Source organism: Netta rufina, assembly GCF_964035555.1.
Source record: "Netta rufina genome assembly, chromosome: 7".
NCBI lineage: Eukaryota > Metazoa > Chordata > Aves > Anseriformes > Anatidae > Netta > Netta rufina.
Window position 1 is genome coordinate 2976905 of NC_140130.1, and position 19727 is coordinate 2996631.

Here is a 19727-nt window from a genome sequence, read left to right on the forward strand (position 1 = left end):
GCTTCTCCACCCATTTCAACCACGTTTTCGCAGTATAATGTCTTTGCCATATACTTACAGATTCACCAGCAAAGGTGGGAGAGGAACAGGTGGCCACAAAGAACTTTAATAGCCGCACGTGGAAGTAACCGTCAGCCTCTGTTCAGCTGCTCACTCAGATCCCAGCTGAGGTAAGAATTTACATCTTCAGCCTCGGTGCCCCAGGTGGGCACGGCTCCCCTGCTGCCCAAGTCCCACAGGGGCTCCCCACAGGGCGAAAGCTCAGGCCTCCAGAAGCACTCATGTGCTCTGTGCTGAGCAGTTCGGGACAGCAAAGCACCTGGGTACGATTAAGAGGTGGAGCAGGAAGCCAGGACAGACACAGTAACTGCTTTCTGTCAGGAGCTGGAGAAACAGCTCCATTCCATTCAGCTCCGCTACAAAGAGGAGCCCAGCACAAAGAGCGAGCTGTGATGACAGCCCATGGACCGTGCCCTAACAACTGCGCTTTGTGTGGGGAAAAAGAAGCGGGGGGAAGAGAATCTGACCTGCCGCTCTGCAGCAGGAATGCACGTTTCGGTGACCTCAAGACATTGCACAGATGTTTCATGTACTGCACCGAAGCTCAGAGAAGAAACACTTATACTTGAGATTAAAATTCACTCATTTACACATTCTAAACTTTAAAGGAAGTGCAGCAGTCTGGTTCTGTGCTATACACAGCTTAAGTTCATTTGCTGCATTTAACTGGGTATGAATTTGAGAATCAGCTGCCAAGCACAGTAACGTTAACCCCAACATTGCAACTTCAAATGAATTAAAACCCGTTCAACAACAAACTTTTGGAGCCCCAAATCACCTTTGTTTCTCTTAAGATACTGTCTTAAGGCTGTCTCTTAAGAAAACTCACAAGACTACTTTTATTTTTATCTATCAGACTTTGTCACCCTCATATGCAACTACTTTTTTTTTTTTTTTTTTTTTTTTTAATCTATCAGACTGTCACCCTCAGAGCAGTAAGTGGGATACTTCCCGTCCCTTTATGGCCAAACAAGCTACCTAATGGCTGCATCTAACAGTACAGAAAACGAAACATTTGGATAGTTTGAATAATTTAAAAAGTTTATGTACAATTTAGCTCTTCAGACAAACCCCGAAGAGCCGGAATGCTGCTCAACTGCCTAACAAAATTTATTGTTATTAAATAAAAGCAGACTGTTGTTTTGTTTTGTTTTTAATGTCATTATTTTGCTCTATTACTTGAGCTGCAAAAAGCCAAGATGCTATTTTTTTTCCTGTAGAAATCCCTTTCCCCCTTCACCCAAAATACGTGTTGGATTATTAAAGACAGAACATAAGCAATGTTTAAATTGTTTTATTCTGAGCGAGGCTCTTTTTGGCTCAGCCATTTGAACTGTGCTCCAGCACTTCCCTTCGCAGTTTTGTTTCAAACCCAGAGAGGGCAGAACGGCGCACATCAACCACGGCAGAACATTTCAAGCGTTACAATAAACGACATCGAAGCAGAGATGCACTGGCAATTACTGTGAATGAACGACTCGGGCTGTCACAAATATGCCACCAACATGAAAAACAAACACAACGAGACAACATTTGATAAAGTTCTTTTAATGGAAAATGTAAAACCCCTTTCAACTTCAATGTACAAAGCATGTGTAACACTTGCACTTTTAACAAATTAAAGCAAGCCAATGTTTTAAAAAAATACATCATTGAATGTATATATGTATATATTTACATAGCATATTAAGTTTAATATTTAGCTTTAAAAGTTCACATAAATTTTACCAAAATGAGACAATTTTTAAATAAATTACACCTTTTGAAAACGTTTAATTGTACACTGAATAGCTTCAATAAAATACTGAAGTGTCTGTATTTAATATCTACTTTATATACTTTATATTTTACAAAGTTTACAATTATTTGGCAGTAATTTTCAGATTATGACATGACTGCTGTGCGGACTCAGCAAGATCCCAAATGCAGGCAATAGCTGGTGTTTGTGTCCTACTCTCACAGTAACTGTCTCAATGTAGTGAAAAATATCTGAATTATTTTAGCAAACTGTACAAGTCACATTTACATTTGATCAACAATATAGCATAGAATTTTGTGTTTTTTTCCAAAAATAAATACATCATCTTAAATCTTTGACATTTCACAAACTTCATGTACATTATAATACAGGACAGCAGAACGCTGCTTCATTGTTTGCAAGTCTAACACGTAATCACAGTGGCTGTGATATGAAGCTCTACCGTTGCAGTGTCATTAGCAAGTAAATACGATGACTATATTTTCTTGGCACTGATGGTTTGTGAAGCTTAAATTAGTGTGCATACTGTTCATATATTAGAAAAAAAATAACCTCCATTTGATGTTAACACAAAAAAGCAGAGAGCGCTTAGTTCTCTTCCATATCTTCCATTTCACTTTCATGAATCTTCAGCGCTCTCACCATTTCTTTAACTGCATGATACAAGATATTTTTAACCTGCAAGAACATCAGACATTTTAGTAAGGCTTACTCCTAAGGAACTCCTAAAAGTAACTACGGTTAGGACTAAGCTTAATGGATGTTAAAAAAAAAAAAAAAAAAAAAAAAAAAAGGAAGGCTGAAGAATCAAGTCAGTGCAAAAGGAAACACCTTTTTACACATTTTAAAACATTATGTGAAATAAATAAATAGAAACAGCAATTCAAGGCAGAGTCATTTACACCCTGGCATTCATACTGCTGCTCATTGTTATTCTGTGTGAACAGCAGCGAGGAAGTAGCTCCACGCACTGCTCCGCATTTCAATGAGCCCGAGCATGCCCTGCCTTCACAACAGCTTCCAGAGCCGAATTCATTTCCTACCTGCAGTTTATCATCATAATTGATTTCTTCCTTTGACAGCCGCAGCTCCTGCGTTAAATGAAATGACTGTACAAGATGTTCTGGAGACACAAAGTCTTCAGTTACTTGAACGCAGCTGTGAAAATTTTGCACCTATCCAAAATAAAAATAAGAGTGATAATTAGTATTTTGGGGTTGTTCTTTGGCAGAGACACCTGAGAAAAGAGTGGGACTTGAGATCTCTAAAACCACGTGCTTATCAGACTGAAGGATGCCTTTATACATTTTATATCAAGAGCAATTAAGCCTATTCAACTTAGGTAAGCTGGCTTCTGGTAGAAGACGCTGAACAGTAACACGTTTGTCAGTGCTCTAGCACTTCTTCCTGCAGTCAGCTCCCACATTTGTTCAGCATACCCTGATGTGCGATTCCCCCCTCTTAGCAGCTGTACAGGAACTGCTGCTGTGTAGCACTGCTGCGCAGCCACTGCCAAAACACTGCGCAGGCACCACAGCCCGACTCAGCTGCAGCCCTGCCTGACAGACCCGGCTCCTTGGGCCACTTGGGCACGCTGCAAGCTGCCACCAAACTTGGCCAGGCAGAACTTGCTGTGCTCACTGACAAGTAATTCCTGGTCAAAATATTTAAAAGGAAAAAAGAAGCCATGGATAAAGCAGCAGGTCCACAAAGGACAAAAATGCTTCTTTTTCCCTTAATGTTTCCTTTACTGATGAGAGGAACCTGCAGAGAGAAATGGACACCATCTCCTGCCACCAGGTCAGATCTGGAGGGCAAGAAAAGGGAAACTGCTTCCTGGTTGTGACCCATTGGCTCCTGTTCGTCTTATTCAGAAATAATATTCGTTACCACGATTCACCCTCAAACCTCTACAAATTACACCACTTCTGTGGCATGTCAGAAACCTCCCTTCCCCAAGTTCTAACAGCTGCTCACCAAGTTGTGCAACATCAATTCTGCAAACTTAGCAAAGCTCTGGGGAGTGGGGAGGGGTGCCTCTGCTACTGGAGCAAACAACAATCCCACCCTGCTCATTACTGATACAGCTCCCAGATTTTAAGCTTGCATCTAGTAACATCCAGATTTTTTTAATGTGGTGTCTGAAGTTTCTCTTGTGCTGCCTGACGTTCAAACCTTCATGGCCTACACAGCTGAGGACACAGCACTTTATTTTGAAATTATTTTCTTTTTCAGAAACACTGCCAGAGTCTTTGTAAGGTGGCTTACCCCTTTACAGACGAAATCCTAGAGATTAACATGTAGCTTGATGCTAGCATTGCACATCAGGCTTCTGCAACCTCATACTCATCAGGAAAGACAAGGCAGTAGAGTTTCCTTCTGTGTATGCATCAGAAGTGAAGCAATCCAGGAACTGAAGAGGGCTTGTTGATGCCACATGGCCTCAACTTCCAGAGAGCAAAAAAGCCACGGTGAGGGAAGAGCTGCAAAGGTGCCGCCACGAGGCGCTCGGGGAGTTTCCTAGAGCTTCAGGTGAAATGTCTGAGCTCTGTGCAGACGGGTGGCTGGCTCCAGCCCCCTCTCCTCCCTCGCAGGCTTTTCACCTGTTTCAAGTCCATACCTGCCCTTGTTTTGCTTTTCACCCCATGCAAATCCCACACAGCTCGTTCACTTTCTCCTCACTGAGGCAGGATGTTACCAATTCCATCTCGCTGCCTCCCTTCATCACAGAGCTGACAGGATTCGCTGCTGTCACATCATTCATTTTGCTGTGCCTTAAACCTTCCCAGCCAGTGCCTGTCTTATCGGTCTTTGGGGGGAAGACAGATCTTACCTTGCCTGTCTGGTGCTTAACATGGGAATGCCCCGCTGACAGCCCCCAGGCAGTTCTGCTTACACGGATTGAGAATGCCAACCGCTATCATGACACACTCATAAATATGTTTAGCAACGATTCCCCTGAGGTTCGCAGGGCGAGGACTACAACACTCCCACGACTGTGCCAGTTGCAGCTGAGCTGAGAGCGTGGCTTCACCCTCAGCCCACGTGAAGCAGAGATTTCCCTGCAGGGCGCAGGAGATGGGTGAGCATCTGAACAGCCCCAGACCTCAGCCAGGCTGGAGGAAAGGGCGGTCCAACCCCTGCCTCCCTCCTGTCCTCATGCTGTGCATCAGCCATTTCCTGCACGGCCGGACCCCAGGGCTAGCACGCAGCCCGGCAGCTCTGCATACGCAGCTCCCAGGCCCTTCACATACCTGCTTATCCTAATATCTCCAGGATGTCCTATTACCTGCAGCATGTTATTTTGCAATATATAATTCCGCTGTTAATCAAGATAATACAGTTATAAAAAAACAACATTATAATAACCTGTTCTACTAAAGCAATTTTTGCATTTAGTCTGAACAACACATTTCCACCACTGACTCAAGTCTTGCTATCTTTCAATTTATCACTAAAATATTTTGCAAATTTGGGTAAGAATCGCCAAATTAAAACCAAGGAGGACATCCCTGGCAGAAGGCTGTGATACAGGCTGACCCAGAATGGAGCTGCAGAAAGAGCATATCCTTCAAAAGAACAAGAACAAAGGTGGGTTTTTAGCTAAGAATGTTTGCAGGAGAGCTGAGGGCGCGTTTGTTGCAAGCACTGGAGAAAGAATGAGACCCCGATCTTAGCAAAGCAGAGGACACTTCTGAGCTCCTCTACCTGTACAGCCAAGGGGACAAAAACCTACAGAGAAACACTCAAGGTACATTAAAGGGAAGCATCCATACAGCGGCAAATCCAACACTACACCCTAAATCCCCCCACCCTTTTTTTTTTTTCAGAAAGCAAGAGGAATTGTTTATGCTACTATAAAATACTAACAACAAGTTACTTTAAGCCAGATGTGAATCCACAGAAGCTGGAAAGAAAAAAGGAGATATAAAAAAACCTAAACCTCCCTCACATTAAGAGCGGTAAAATTCTAGACCAGCACATCGGAATAAGTATGAGACAACAAACCTAACAGGTTCCAGGCTAAAAGTGTCTGACTACACCACACAGTGATCACAGGCAACTGGGCTCCCTAGCTCCACACATTGCCCTTATTTCCTCTGTTCCACAACATTACAGATGAGCAAATAAAAATGCTAATTTACCACCAAATTTACTATCAACTGTCATCCAGTTTTAGTCATTAAGCATTCATGATATGCATGTAAATCTGAAACGCTTAACATGTAAACCTAAAATGCTTAACATGTAAACTTAACCTGGTACGTATTCTTGTTCAGACTTATTTTTAAGTGTTTAAATGTGCTTTGTATATATGAAGTGTTGGTGCTGCTCCCTAAGGTCAGTATTTATGCATCTCTATAGAGAAAGAGTACTGTACATGTACATGAAAGAACACGATGCTTTCATTTCCTCCTACGTGGCAGATTCACAGGAACTTACTGAAGATGAAAAGGTTCTCAGCTTCACCCACTACGGTTTTAAAAACACCATGTTATTAACTCCTTGGTGCCAGAAGCTAGAGCATTACCACTTCAAAAGCAATTTGGAGTTTGAAGCCAACGAGATAAAGATAACAGTGGTCTTATTTTTGGCCCTGAAACCTGCAAACTCTAGGGAAGCCTGGAACTGTCCCACAACTTCATGTTTTATATTCTGCATACCTTATATAAATGCCTCATGCTATGTAAAACAATTTTCCTAGTATGTTTATGATTTTCTGTGGGTTCCCTTTTCAGTCTATCTGGGATGATCTCCCTTGTTTCAAGAGATCAGAGTAAGGTTAATGGAGAATGCAACACAAATCCTACTGACTATGGGAATCCAAACTGCTTTAACCTGACAAGAGCTAAGAATATCAGCAACACCAGACATTCCTTCACCTTTTTGTAAGGGCTTAGAAAGTGCCAGCCACTGGAGACATGTCAAAGGGAAAGGCAATTTACAACCCAGTATTTGGGGTTTGTCTGTTTGCTTGCTTGCTTCGTTTGTTTTTGGTGCAAACAAATCCACGCAGATCATCCTGGGTTAACACAGCCAAGTGAAACTGAGTGATGAAGGAATCTAGTCTGGGTAAGATACCTGTTGCTTTCAACGGACAAGCAACTGCCATAGCCAGCAGACAGAGCAGGGACATGACACTTGTCATCACCACAACCCAGTCATCTTTTTGTCACGCAGAAAACCCCAGTGCTCTGGTCACGGTGACACAGCAAGCCACTGCTCCCTCTGTGCTCCGAAGAGCTGGAAGCTGATCTGCAGATCAGAAACCAAACCGTGGCGTCTTCAGAAAGGCCTCACCTCGCTTGAACCCAAGTGCAGATCACTGATGAATCTTTAATAACGAGATGGTTTACAACCCCTACTGCAGGGAGGGGATGTTCCTCATTCCTTGACTGTCAGCTACCTAAATAGTGGTGCTTGACAGCTGGCAAGGCAGCAAGAAAGCAGGTTCCCTTTCCTGTTTTAAAAGGACAAAATTCATATGGGGGAGGACAGATAGACAGACTGACTAGAACAATGTAAAAAAATCACATGTAAACAATCGTGCTTTCTTCCTCTTTCCACTAAAGAGGTGAAATTTGCAGACTGTGAGGGAAAAAAAACAGTAACAAGATTTATGTGCAGGGAGGACTAAAGCTTGCTGCACAAATTCATAAAACTTCCTGTAAGACTGCTCTACTGGTAGTACTTTCTCTTACAGAACTGAGAAAAAAAAATCAGCCAGCTCTGCCAAAGCAGAACCACTCCTGATGGCAAGAAAAGCTGCTGAAGGGACAGTGCTAACTCCTGGTGATTGATGTACCTTCTGTGGATAAAGGAACTCAATATGGTGCAGAAAACCAACACCCAAACCCTGTTGCATAACCATCTTGTTAACTATACACAAACTTTCTCTGCTATTCCCTGTAGCTGAAGGCAGAAAACAAGAGGACACTTGACATCTAGGTGTTTATCTTTTTGGGTTCCTTCCCCGTGCCTCTCCAGGGGTTAAGTTACCTTGGGTTTAGAAGAAGACAGGTTAACTTAATACTCTCCTAGCTAGCACCAGTTTATTTAGAAAGTTACTCATGAAATAAGGGAAAAAAGTAATAATGGTCTGATCATTTTTCATTTTAGAAGAAGAAATATACAGTATTTCAAATGTTTGAATTGTTTGTTAGTACTGGCTAGTTATCTATACAAACAGATAGAGCTTGTAACACATTCCTATACACTAACACTTACCAGTAAGAAAATCTAACCTGAAAATAAGTGCACTCTGTTTTTGAAAAAAGGTATTTGATGACATATATGTTATTTAATCCTTTATGTCTTTAAACCTGTGCATTTTACCTGATGAAGTGCTCCTGCTGGTAGAATAATAGCATCACCAAGGAACTGAATAACCGTACAGGTTTTTACTCCGTATTCTTCAAGAAGTCTTTGCCGAAGCTTTTTGTTCACATACCAACTCTGATCACGTATTGGATCATGCTCTGGTAAAACTTCTAAGCCTTGCTCTTTTGCTATCTGGAAGTACAGAAAGGATCCCAAGTTACTTTTATAAGAAGCTGAAACTTTTGCTACTTAAGTTGTACACGTACCTACATATACTTAACTTACAAAGCTACAGTACTGCTCATGATGGACAGTGAAAAATAATAAATAAAAAAAACAACTTCCTGACAAAGCATTAGACTTAACCATCAACAGCCTTTTCTTATGAGGTTAATCACAAGGGAAAAAGTATTACCCTTAATCAATTGCTAACTGATGAATCACAGTGACTACAGAAAAAAAAAAAAAAAAAAACATATATCCAATCCATCTGTCATGACTCCAGAGACAATTATCTCATGGAAAACATACATTTTTTATTCATAATAATGTTAAATATACTTAATTATGTGATGAAGGACTTGAAACTGTTCCTGTGTACTAATCACCTCTCTCCTGTACTAAACGAGTTACTGAGATTTTCTCTCTTATAAACAAAGTGGTCCCGTGGTCCATTCATCAATTGATCTGCAATTACGTATTTCAAAAATACCACCACAGCAAAAATAGAAGGCGGCATGAGATTCAGTTCTGGATACTGTGGCAAGCTCTGGTAGCAAATGACAAACCTAGTGACACAGCATCTTAAATACTTCTTTCTGTTTCTACCTGTTGCTCCAAGAGTTCCACAGTGTCCCTTAATTGCTCTAAAGAAGAAACTCCGAATAATATGCATTGCCCACCCTTCCCTTGTGTTCACTCTTTTGTTCACCACAGCCACCCCCAGCTTTCTTGTCCAAACCTAAGAGCCACCACCTCTACTTTAGGAGCATCAAGTTTTTGAATATACAGAAAAGCCTGGATGTACAATTCATATTTTCCTGGCATTAGCTGTAATTTTGTTCTTTAGTGCTAATTTTTCCCCACAGTTCAGCTTGCCAAAGAGCGAATGTTTGAGTCACCAGAGGATGGAGGCCATGGGACTGAAATACAGGTTTACAGTCCAAGAGAATTTTTACTGCTAGATTTCCTATGCTTTTCCTGCTTGTGGTAGAAACGGTCTCCAGATCATTTATGGCCCCCTTTTGTTTACCCAGCTAAAACTCATCTAAATTACTGCCACAGCAGAAGACAGTTAAGATTTCTTTTGATGATTTTTTCCTTGAGCAACTGCTTCAGTTTTATTATTGGCAATTTGAGGTCATCCATCAAGACCACCTTCTAGAATGTGAAAACTTGCTAAAAGCAGGGCTCAGAAAGTCAATTCCAGTATGGTATCTCTAAATGTACTGGCACTGATTGTTGCCAGTGACCAATGGTGACCATTGGTCCTACGTTGTAAGTAATGACCTGGGAGGTTCTAAGGTGGCTCTGACTTGTTCATCACACGCTGAATGAAGAGTAACCTGTGCAGTAGGTCACGTTGTAGAATTTTGTCCTTGGGTACGTTATCCCCACTGCTTTCAAGTTCATTAAGAGACAAGGCAGTTTTTTTGTCTGAGCTAATGAAGATTGGTCCCTAAGAAGATCAGTGGTTGTTGGACTGAAGGTTGTTTTTTTGTTTTTAATAGGAAAATTCACAAATATTTCAGCATTTGGTAACACAAGCATTTGGGAAAAGCATTATCATTTAAATCCTAATAAATAAGAATAACTTTAAAAAAAAAAATTACATTAGAAAAGAGTAAGAATAATCTCTATGTTCTCCTGAACCTTCGGACTACCTGTAACTCTTAAGACATGAGTACATACCACATTATGTATTTCATTCATTGACTGATGCAACAGTTGATTTTAATTTATGGATATAAAAAAGAGAATTTTGCTTCCACCCCTATGCTATGCAAGGTGGGAGGGTTTGGAGGTTTTGCCCCACACCCCCTTTAACAGTTACTTAAATTTTATAAACATCCACTGTAAATCTAACCTTTTGCAGAAATTCCCTTATCTTGTCAGCATCTTTGCCAGCGTAAATGTGCCATAAAGCACCAGGTAATTCACTTGAATCTTTCAACCGCTTCCTTAAGAGGTCATCCAAATCTTCTTCTTCAAACTTCTTCAGTACTCCTAGGATTTTACAACAATATTTTTCAAGAGCGAGACAGTGGAAGAACTGAAGCAAAACATCTTTCCAAATTTGTCACGTGAGACTACACAGATAGAAGTTTGGTGAACACAACAGAATGATCTTTTTGTTCATTTTCTTTAATTAGAACATTATAACACAAATGCTGTAATTACCTTTAAAGCCACATTTAATTTTTAATCTCCCTTTTACATCTCTCCAATTTGTTAGAATACATTTCTCCTACCAGAAATAAACAAGCAGGTTTGGGACCAAAAAATTAAGACGAAAAAGATGTTCTTCTGCAGTCAGTAGTAGTAGTGTTTTTCATACCGTTCTGCAGCAGCTAGTCAATAAACTAGACTTCCCTCCATTTGCTGAAGTTTTGCTGGTTTAACTTGGTGCATACACAAGCAACTCCAAAGCAAATCAAAGACAGCAAACCTTACACTGCAGTTCTGTTAGTTGCACCCTTAATCTACATTTGCTGATTATGGAATCAGAGGACAACAGAGCAGGGAAAGGAAATACAACTATTTCAGTGATTTAAGGATATTCACATAGGCAATGAACCTCATAGAGAGAGCTAACATACAAAAACTTAAGCTCCCCAGTGCTGAAAAATTACATTATAGCCCAAACAGAATAAAGCGAACACAGTGCATCCACAGGGAGCAGAATAAACAGAGGGTTTGGCAAATACATCATCTGACATAAACGTTAGAACTTTCTTTATCTCTACCAACCCACCACAGGAATGGAACATCAATTACAGGTAATAAATAGCATAAATAGATAAATAACTAAATAAATTTAATGAGTTTGAGATACCACGTCCTAATTCATAAACTGCAGTGTATTTTAGGCAGAATTTATTTGCTGACAATCTTGAGACAATGAAGCTCCCCAGTTTAAGCTAGTACTTCACGCACTTCAAGAAAGCAGTGTCAAATTTAAAAGTGACACCTTCAGTCTATTTACACCGATTTACAATGAGCTTTACCTGACTTGGAAAGTACTCCATTGCCTTTTGCTATGCCAACATACACAAGGATGTTCACTACATCAGAAACTTCAATATGGAGGTTTGTAGTTCCTATATCATGGTCTTTAGTAGCAGCCACACCTATGTTACAAATAAAAATTTGGGGTAAAATTAAAGTCAATACAAAAGCAATCAAAGCCTTAATTTTATGCCTGGCTATAAACCAAGTTCCTATTTAAAATAAATCCCCAAAGAGGAAAATTATTTTTAGTTCTAAGAGGTGACAAAATATATGCTCAAGTCAAAAGGACATGTCAGAACACTACACCTTAGAGCAGTATTACATATAATTGTCATTAATGACTCAGTTCTTCAGACCAATTCTTAATTGCTATCTTTTATGTGTTCATTTTAAAGGACATCTAGATTTATTTTTATTTTTTATTTTTTTAAATCAAAACCATTATGCCACAAATTACAACTCATTTCTTATGCCATTAAAACAGTTTGTAAACCAGAGTTGAACAAGCTTGTTTGCAAAAGAAGGAGCAGCTGGAAAAGGTCTGAGGGAAACAATCTTTTCTAAACAGATTTTTGAGTGTACAATATACAACACAGATAAAAATTACAAGAAAAGTTCTGAGATTTGTTTATGACTAGAATTATAAACACTAATATTTCATGAAGTCCTTTGTCATATGGAATTACTGAAGATGGGAACTCTGTGTTAAAGTAACTAATCATTTATCTCCTTCAGAAGACTGTAACAACACAAGAAAAGACCAACTCAGAAGCACATAAACTCTCATGGCTGAGGTACACGTACTGTTAACATCCCAGTCAGTAAAGGATTTCTCCAACGTTCAGTCAGTAACCATCCTCTATGCAAGTTCAGCTTTCTATCAAGCACTAACAAATGATATCTCTAATTTTAAGGGAAGAGGTAACTGCTACACTTCTAGGGCATACTCACCATATGCACTGCATAGTCTGGGTCCCAAATCTGGACGGACAAAAAATCCTGGCAGATGAGAAGCCAAATTTAGTTTTCCTTCTGGACTACAGTATTCAGGCAAGGGTAAACTTTTCAGTAAGTCCTCATATCTGGAGAAGAAAATAAAAAATAATTTGTGAATTTGTGTCATTACACAGAGAGAAAAAAAAAAAAAAAAAAAAACCAACAGATTGACTTAAGAATATCTAAATATTAAACTCCAATACCTTGCTGGCATCATAGCCTTGAAATCTTCACCAGAAGGCCAATCTTTCAATTTTAGTAGAGCTGTTTCCCCATTTTTTACTTTCTGCCGTTCTGCAAGTAACACAGAAATTACTATGAACTAATACACCACAGGTGTTTTACTTTATTCAACTAAAACATACAACTGAAATATTAAGCTGTATATAAAGGCTTCATGTGTAAAATGGGATTAAGTTAGAGATTCAAGAAAGACACAAAACACACTTAAGTAATTAAGGAACCGGTGAAGTTGTTCATTTTCTTAGTCAGACCTAACTGAGGAGATAGTATATTAGTACAAAATAGAAGTTTTCATCACATTCTCTTGAAACGGATTATCTACAGCTTTCTTTTTAAATTAAAATTTCTTCAAAGCCTTGAGATCCAAAATAATGCTTTAAATTGCAGTTTCTAACACTGACTATGTTTAGAATCTATGGAACAATACATGATAATAATTAAGCTTATAATAATCTTCCATGATAGTAATTCAAAACAACTTACTTGAAACATCTTCAAAACCATCCCAGAACTCTTTGACGCTGGAGTTTGAAATAATACTGTCTTTGCAATTCAAGATATCAGCCTGCTGGTTTCCAAAATCTAGACTAATTGACTCAGCTTTCCACAGGCTGAAGTTCATTTTCTTATGCATACCGGACACTAGAACAGGCTGTTAGAAAAAAAGAAAAAAAAGTAGTAATTATCCTTTATAAAGAAAACACCTCCTTGAATTAAAACTGTAATAGAAATCTATCTGAAAAGTACACTGAAGGTTTTGGTCACACTGAGCTGTTATAGAAACTTCCATCAACAGCAACCATACCCAAGACATCACACATCTTTTCAGAGGTTCTATCTCCGTAGCAGTGGCTCCTTATTAATTACTAGCAGTTAAGTGAAGTTTCAACTACACAAGGTTCCTATGTGGAATATACCTGACTAGCTTTTAGCTGTATTAGCTGTAACAAAATGTGCTAATAACATGTTTTCAGATGTGGGGTTACACAAACTTTGTCCTGTAACACGTCCTCCAGAGTTCATACTGAGGTCACTTTATAGACCAAACTGCTTAATACCTACCCTCCCCTGTTTCCAGCACTCTTTGAAAAGCTTCCAGTTGTTAATGTTTTTATGGTCTCTGAGCCACAAAACATGCTTATCGCAGATCCAAGAATACTGAATATCACTGTACAACTTGTTGCCGTCATCCTGAACACATTTCCTTTCATCCTTTGGCTCATCTTTTATTTCGGATTTTACATTTATCTTTGGTGCTCTATTTGGTGGAATCTTATTTTCTACCACTGAAGCAATTATGTCATCGAGAATGTTTGGCATAGTCCGACCACTCTTGCCACTCTATTAGAAAACAAACAAAAGTGTGTTTAAACAAAGTGAAAGAAAATAAAATTAATGTGGTACCTTTTTTTTCCAGATGAATGACATTTCATTGTCAATTAGAAGCTTACAGTTACATACTTCCTGTGTAGAGAACCACAAGCTTTCTTACATGGAACAAGTTAAAAATATACAGTTAAAACAAAACTCAGAATATTAGAATCTTCCTTCATGTTGCCAAGTAAATGCTTTATCTAGCTTCACAGACATTTTCTTCATAGTACGTATCAATTATCACTACATATATACATTTTAAGCAAACATGTATGTACATATATGCATATAAACGCTAATTCCTTTGAGAAAACTTGGGGAAAAAAAGGCAATTCACCTGTCACTATCACTATGCTTTAACTATCATAACAAGTGCCACACATTTTCAAATCCTGACATAAAAAACATGCATCTTGTAAACACTTACTGCTGTTCCTGTAGAGTAAACTGGAGCAAAAGCAATACCAGCATCTGTAGAACCTAGACGCAGTTTGCCTGCTGTTGTTGTTAACAAATCTCGTAAGGTTGAGCCCTGCTCATTGTTCTGGGATGCAGGAGGGGAGCTTCTACAGTTTTGGGACTCCAAATTATCCTGGTCTTTCTCCTCCTTTGAATGTTTTCCAGAAGGACACTCTTTGTTCTCTAAAACAAAAATAATCATTGGGAGTTTACACTGGTGTATCATGAGGCAGGCATAGGAACACAATAGTACCCTGCATTTTATAGTGCTCATTAATATACTGTAGCACTAGCGCACCTGAAAACACACCAGAGGATGAACTAGATCCTTCAAAATGCAGACAAACACTGTGACCATGAAAAGGCCTTCCTCAGCATCTCAGACATGCAGCTGAGTGAGTACCTGTCACAAATGAGAGATGCTGGAGCTGGAAATACTGCCATATTACACATGCATTCTACCAGTGGCTTCTCTGGTAACTAATTTTGATGCCACCAGGAGAAGGCATTGAAGTTTCAAGACTAAAATTAAGGGGAAAAAAGAGCATCACCTTTTCTTTTTGCTGAACAGAAAGTAAGAGTGATTTTTCTCTAGTGCATTGAATTACTTTGTTACTGGTGCCCCCAAAATCATGCACATGGTATAACAATATCAAGCATATACCTACCTTTCTTTTCTTCTCTGGCTTTCTGCTCTGCAAGATCAGCTAACCAATGCAGTGGTGACTGCGATTCAGGAGGTGTTAACTTGCTGTCTGTGCTCACATCACTCCTTGGACTTGTGTTACCATTTGTCTCAGACTTTTGAGGGGTATTCTGCTGTTGAGACTCAGGCATGCACAGAGAAATTTTATTACTGTGATTAAGGACATTCTGCAAAACCTGTAAAGAACAAATTTATTTTTAAGTATGTAACTTTGCCTTAATGTATTTCAAAGACACTGATATCATTTAAACATTGCATATGCAAACTAAAATGTGACTTATACTGTTCAAATACGAAAATCCACAAGTATCAGAACATCTGAACAGACAGCCGTGTCTACACACATTTTGGACTCACCTGAGACACACCATTCATTGCAGGGAGCTTGCCAGCTTGCGTGTTCTGCTTGCTGGTACACTGACAATGGGATTTAATTTCAAATTTTTCTCTAATATTGTGCATAGCATCTAGAAGATCTGTCAAAACTAGAAGACAATTGAGAAGGAAGACATTAGCAGTTCTTGTCAATCGTTTTGTGGCCTACTGTACAGTACATGCTGTGATAAGATGCTACCCACAAACCTTTTAAAAACATAAGCTATTAAAAATGCTAGATTTAACACTCAAAACTACTATAAAAGGACTGTAAAGCTCACACTAAAAGAGCCAAGATCTTTAATTAAATAATTGCATACTACTCTTTTGAATAATATGAACGTCACTCCACATTCCCATCATGTGGCACGCAACAAGCCAGCCATTCATTATTTACTCCTCACTGTTCAACAGGTGCAGTGTTGCTTCATTTAATAAAACCATCAAACTACAACAGACCGAAGCGAGCCATGTCTTGACAAAAAAAATTAGTATGTGATCATGTAATGTAAGACTGTTTGGTAATGGATATGCACAGAAGAAGAGAACTGAGGTTACACAGGCAGTCTTCTCTGTGCCATTTCCAGATGAGCGGTTCACTTCACAATTTAAAATTAAAACCAGTTTCAGAATGGAGCCTGTTCTGGGGAATGTCACAATTTGAATATATTATGGAATCTAACCAGCCTTTATTTCTACCTGAACTAACATGCAACAAACCATAAAAATAATGACTGGATCTGTATTTCCAGCTTAAAATAACTTGGGAATTTATTTAACAGGTTTAAAGGCACATTTGGGTTTTCTCTGCTCTGCATCAATGCTACCAGACATTACAAAAACAATGCTAACAATGACCACACCTAACCATGCTTCTTTATAAGGCTTGCATGTAAGAAAAATTCTGAACTTTACTAGGTTTAGAATCACTGCTGTTTTTCATTAATTGCAAGCTCCTTCACTGCTTTCTGCCTTATGATGCTCGATCAGACTTCCAACCAAAACTGTGAATTTTTTTATTTTTTTTTTAAAACCCCAAGGGCAGGGAGGAACAGAAAACAAATTTGACAGTATGTGATATAAATGAACAGTGAGAAACAAATCGCCCCTAAACTGGTGCCCCATAATGCTCCTTGACAGCACTGTTCTAAAATTTTCTTTTAATAGATGAGGTCAGATTCATTAGTACATTCTGGCTTCTTCATTCTGCTTCGGAAAGGTACAAACATTCTCAACAAACACCCTGAGTTTCCACACTGCCTGTCGCCAAACCCCTTCAGACACCTGTCAGCCTACATCTCCTCCTCTCTTCTTCATCTGCGCCCCTCACTGTTCAGCTGCCCAGAATCACTTGCCTTCCTGCAATGATTTGACACAATTTGCAGATTTCTAAATGGCAAATGAGAAGTTTCAAGAAGCTACTGTGGCCTCTCTTCACAGAAAGACCTGGGAGAAAAACACATCTTGCTTGTTCACAGGAGGTCTTACCAGAGCCTGGAATAATTTGTGTTGGCATCAGGTGTTTGTGATCATGAGGCTGTCCCTTCACACACTTCATCCAGGCATACAACTCCTTATCTGTAAAATAACATTGCCAATTGTTTTACTTTACTTACAATGATACACAGACAGAGATAACGTATTTGGATTGGTTTTAGTTAGAAACGGTTTTTTACACTCTGTAAGTCTTTTGTACTGGTATCCTGCATGACAGGTATTTGCATACAACAGCTACTTTTCAAAGAAAATAAAAGAATAAAGGCGTTTTAATACTACTAAAACCTAAAATAGCAGCATTTGTAATGTAGACCCTTATCAATAACCATGGAGCTTCCAAGTATATTCCACTTTATTGAATTTAGGGAGCTGCCAACTAAAAGTGGCTGTCCTCCACCCAGAGAGGGCTGACCACACCAAGAAGATGGATTTTCAACTGAATCGATTCTCTGATCTGGCCCTACTATGCAGCTGCATTAAGGTTACTGGTGGCACAAAGGAGAGGGAAGTTGCATCGTGGATTTCTGTCAGATTAAAGCAACCATGAAACCACAAGTGTGTATGTACTGGTTAAGAATCATTTGTGGCATCAGGGAGGGCCGAGTTGGTGAGAGAGAGAGGCTCTGTACAAAATTTCAGGAAGCCTGTCCCTGCCAGAAAAAAAGTGCAATGTAAAGACAAGACAGAGAAAGAATGAGAGTGAAAAATGTCTGGCCAAGCAACTGGTCACCGATCTGCTATGTGATTTTGGGCAGCAAAAGGAACGCAGTTTCTCTCTCAATTCCCAGTCTTACATCCTCCCCATTGAACTGCTACTTTTAAGAGATTCTTCAGATCTTTTTACCAGTTTGCTCAGCTCTTCACTTAGAAATGCAAACTAAAGAGAGTGCACCAAAAGATGCAGGGAGCATGTTTAAAGTATTATTTTCTTGCTGTAACATACACACATCCTATCAGATGTTCCTTTCAGACAGGTAGTAGATTCGTTAGCTATACCACTGAACATGGACATAAATCAAAACAACGTATCACATGCATGCACCTCCCTAATGAATCTGATCACTAAAATGCCGTAACACAGCATTCCACTTGATGGTGCCAGGAACTGCCCGAAGGTAACAACGGAAGCACATTCATCCGTGTACTGAAGTAATAAGAAAAGTCATTGATAAATACCTAAATATTGAATATTTAAACCTCTAACATTCCTGCTGAAGCAGCGGGAAACCAGTGTATTCTCCATTACATCTAGCAACTGTAAAAACAACTGCCAGTTCCAGGAAAAATGGTGTAATATAAAGTGGTATTATATAGAGAAGGGTGGGTGGTTCTCAACTTTGTAAGAGTGCCAAAGTAGAGGTCTGCTTCACACGAACCCTACAGAAGCATTAGAAATAAAACTGGGGAGAGGGAAGATATACTTCTGCCTGTAATGCTGTGATGAACAGTAAGGAGAAAGTCTTCCTGCTGGAAGACTGAAAAGAAGCCTGCTTCTGTATACTGTTTTTTTAAACTTTGAAGACATTTTACTAAAATTTTCCTGGCTGGTTAACACACACGCACTATAAAAAGCCTCTGACTGCATGTTCCCACTAGGGTAAATAGCGTTCAGAGTATATCCCAAGCCACGTCAGATGGATGCACACACATGCGCACACACAGACTTAAGCCAGTTAAGGGCTGTTGGAGCAGCCTCCCACATGAAAGCATTAACGACTGCACTCGGTGTTGGAAAACACCAGAGTCAGTTCCCTAGAAACTTCAGGCTTTGATGAAAATCTCAGGGAACATCTTACAACCGCGGTGTAGGAGGCCCCTCACTGACAGCCAAGGACAAAGTGGATGGGAGTCTCTCCATTTACTAAAGATTTGCCATCTAATACTTACACATTATTTTACTAACCTTTCACATATGTGACATTATGTTGCTATGACAAACATGGAAATGCTTTTCAAAACAGCATTATATTTTAATCTGTTCCTGGCACAGTATTTCACTGCAGTACTGTGCCAGGGCACAACGCCTGCCACCCAGGGGAAGGCAGCTCTTTCGAATAAGCAGCCCGAGCAGGAATGTTACAGCAGGGAGCTGAATGACCAGATCTATCTTCCAAGCCACTCCCTGTTTCAATTTTAAACAACCTGGGTAACTCAGAAAGCACAGGTTTGTAAGTCAGTCCTGTTACACCTCTCTACAAACCAAGTTAGACTTTTCCATTAAAACACAGGAATTAGATTAAAATGAGTACATGCATAGACTTTTGGTTTTTAAAACCTCCATTTACAGTCATTTTAAATTCTTTGCAAAGCTTTTCTTAATAATAAAAGGTAAGCTAAGGTGAAGATAAAGAATGCATTTCTGAAGGGAAGACTCCAGAAAGCCCTCAGATCAAGCCCTAGCAGCAATGAGTTACCATAAAACAGGGAGGTGGAATGCCAGTCCTGCAGTGGATGAACAAGATTCAACCCTGCAAGGCACACGTGAGCCAAGACAATGCACAGAAGACTGAAAAGTGGACAAAGACTTAAAGTAGCCCCACAGCAGTTACTTTCTGAATGATTTTACACTTACAAAAAAGAGGCAAAAAAGATTTAAGAGATACCAAAACACACAAGTAGTAATTAAATGCTTTACAGAAAGTCAGTTACATGTAGGGATCAGTAGCTCTACAGCAAGTGAGAATAAACAGCATATACAACACTCTA

General features: G+C 39.5%; 1 protein-coding gene across 4 annotated transcripts in view; it reads right to left on the reverse strand.

The window, feature by feature from the left end:
• Positions 1–1369: 1369 nt before the first annotated feature.
• JMJD1C (jumonji domain containing 1C) overlaps positions 1370–19727 on the reverse strand; it is a 153195-nt gene continuing 134837 nt past the window's right edge. The window contains exons 14-26 of one of the 4 annotated variants that reach the window (XM_084290058.1): positions 17013–17102; positions 15507–15634; positions 15112–15325; positions 14412–14626; positions 13673–13951; positions 13094–13262; positions 12571–12661; positions 12323–12453; positions 11368–11490; positions 10227–10366; positions 8156–8332; positions 2863–2994; positions 1370–2497 (exon numbers count right to left, since the gene is read on the reverse strand). In XM_084290058.1, coding sequence (XP_084146184.1) covers positions 2408–2497; positions 2863–2994; positions 8156–8332; positions 10227–10366; positions 11368–11490; positions 12323–12453; positions 12571–12661; positions 13094–13262; positions 13673–13951; positions 14412–14626; positions 15112–15325; positions 15507–15634; positions 17013–17102 — 1979 coding nt within the window. In that variant the 3' untranslated portion in view covers positions 1370–2407. Of the gene's footprint in view, positions 2498–2550; positions 2995–8155; positions 8333–10226; positions 10367–11367; positions 11491–12322; positions 12454–12570; positions 12662–13093; positions 13263–13672; positions 13952–14411; positions 14627–15111; positions 15326–15506; positions 15635–17012; positions 17103–19727 lie in introns of those variants that run through there. The other 3 variants (XM_084290057.1, XM_084290059.1, XM_084290060.1) reach the window with 3 other exon arrangements.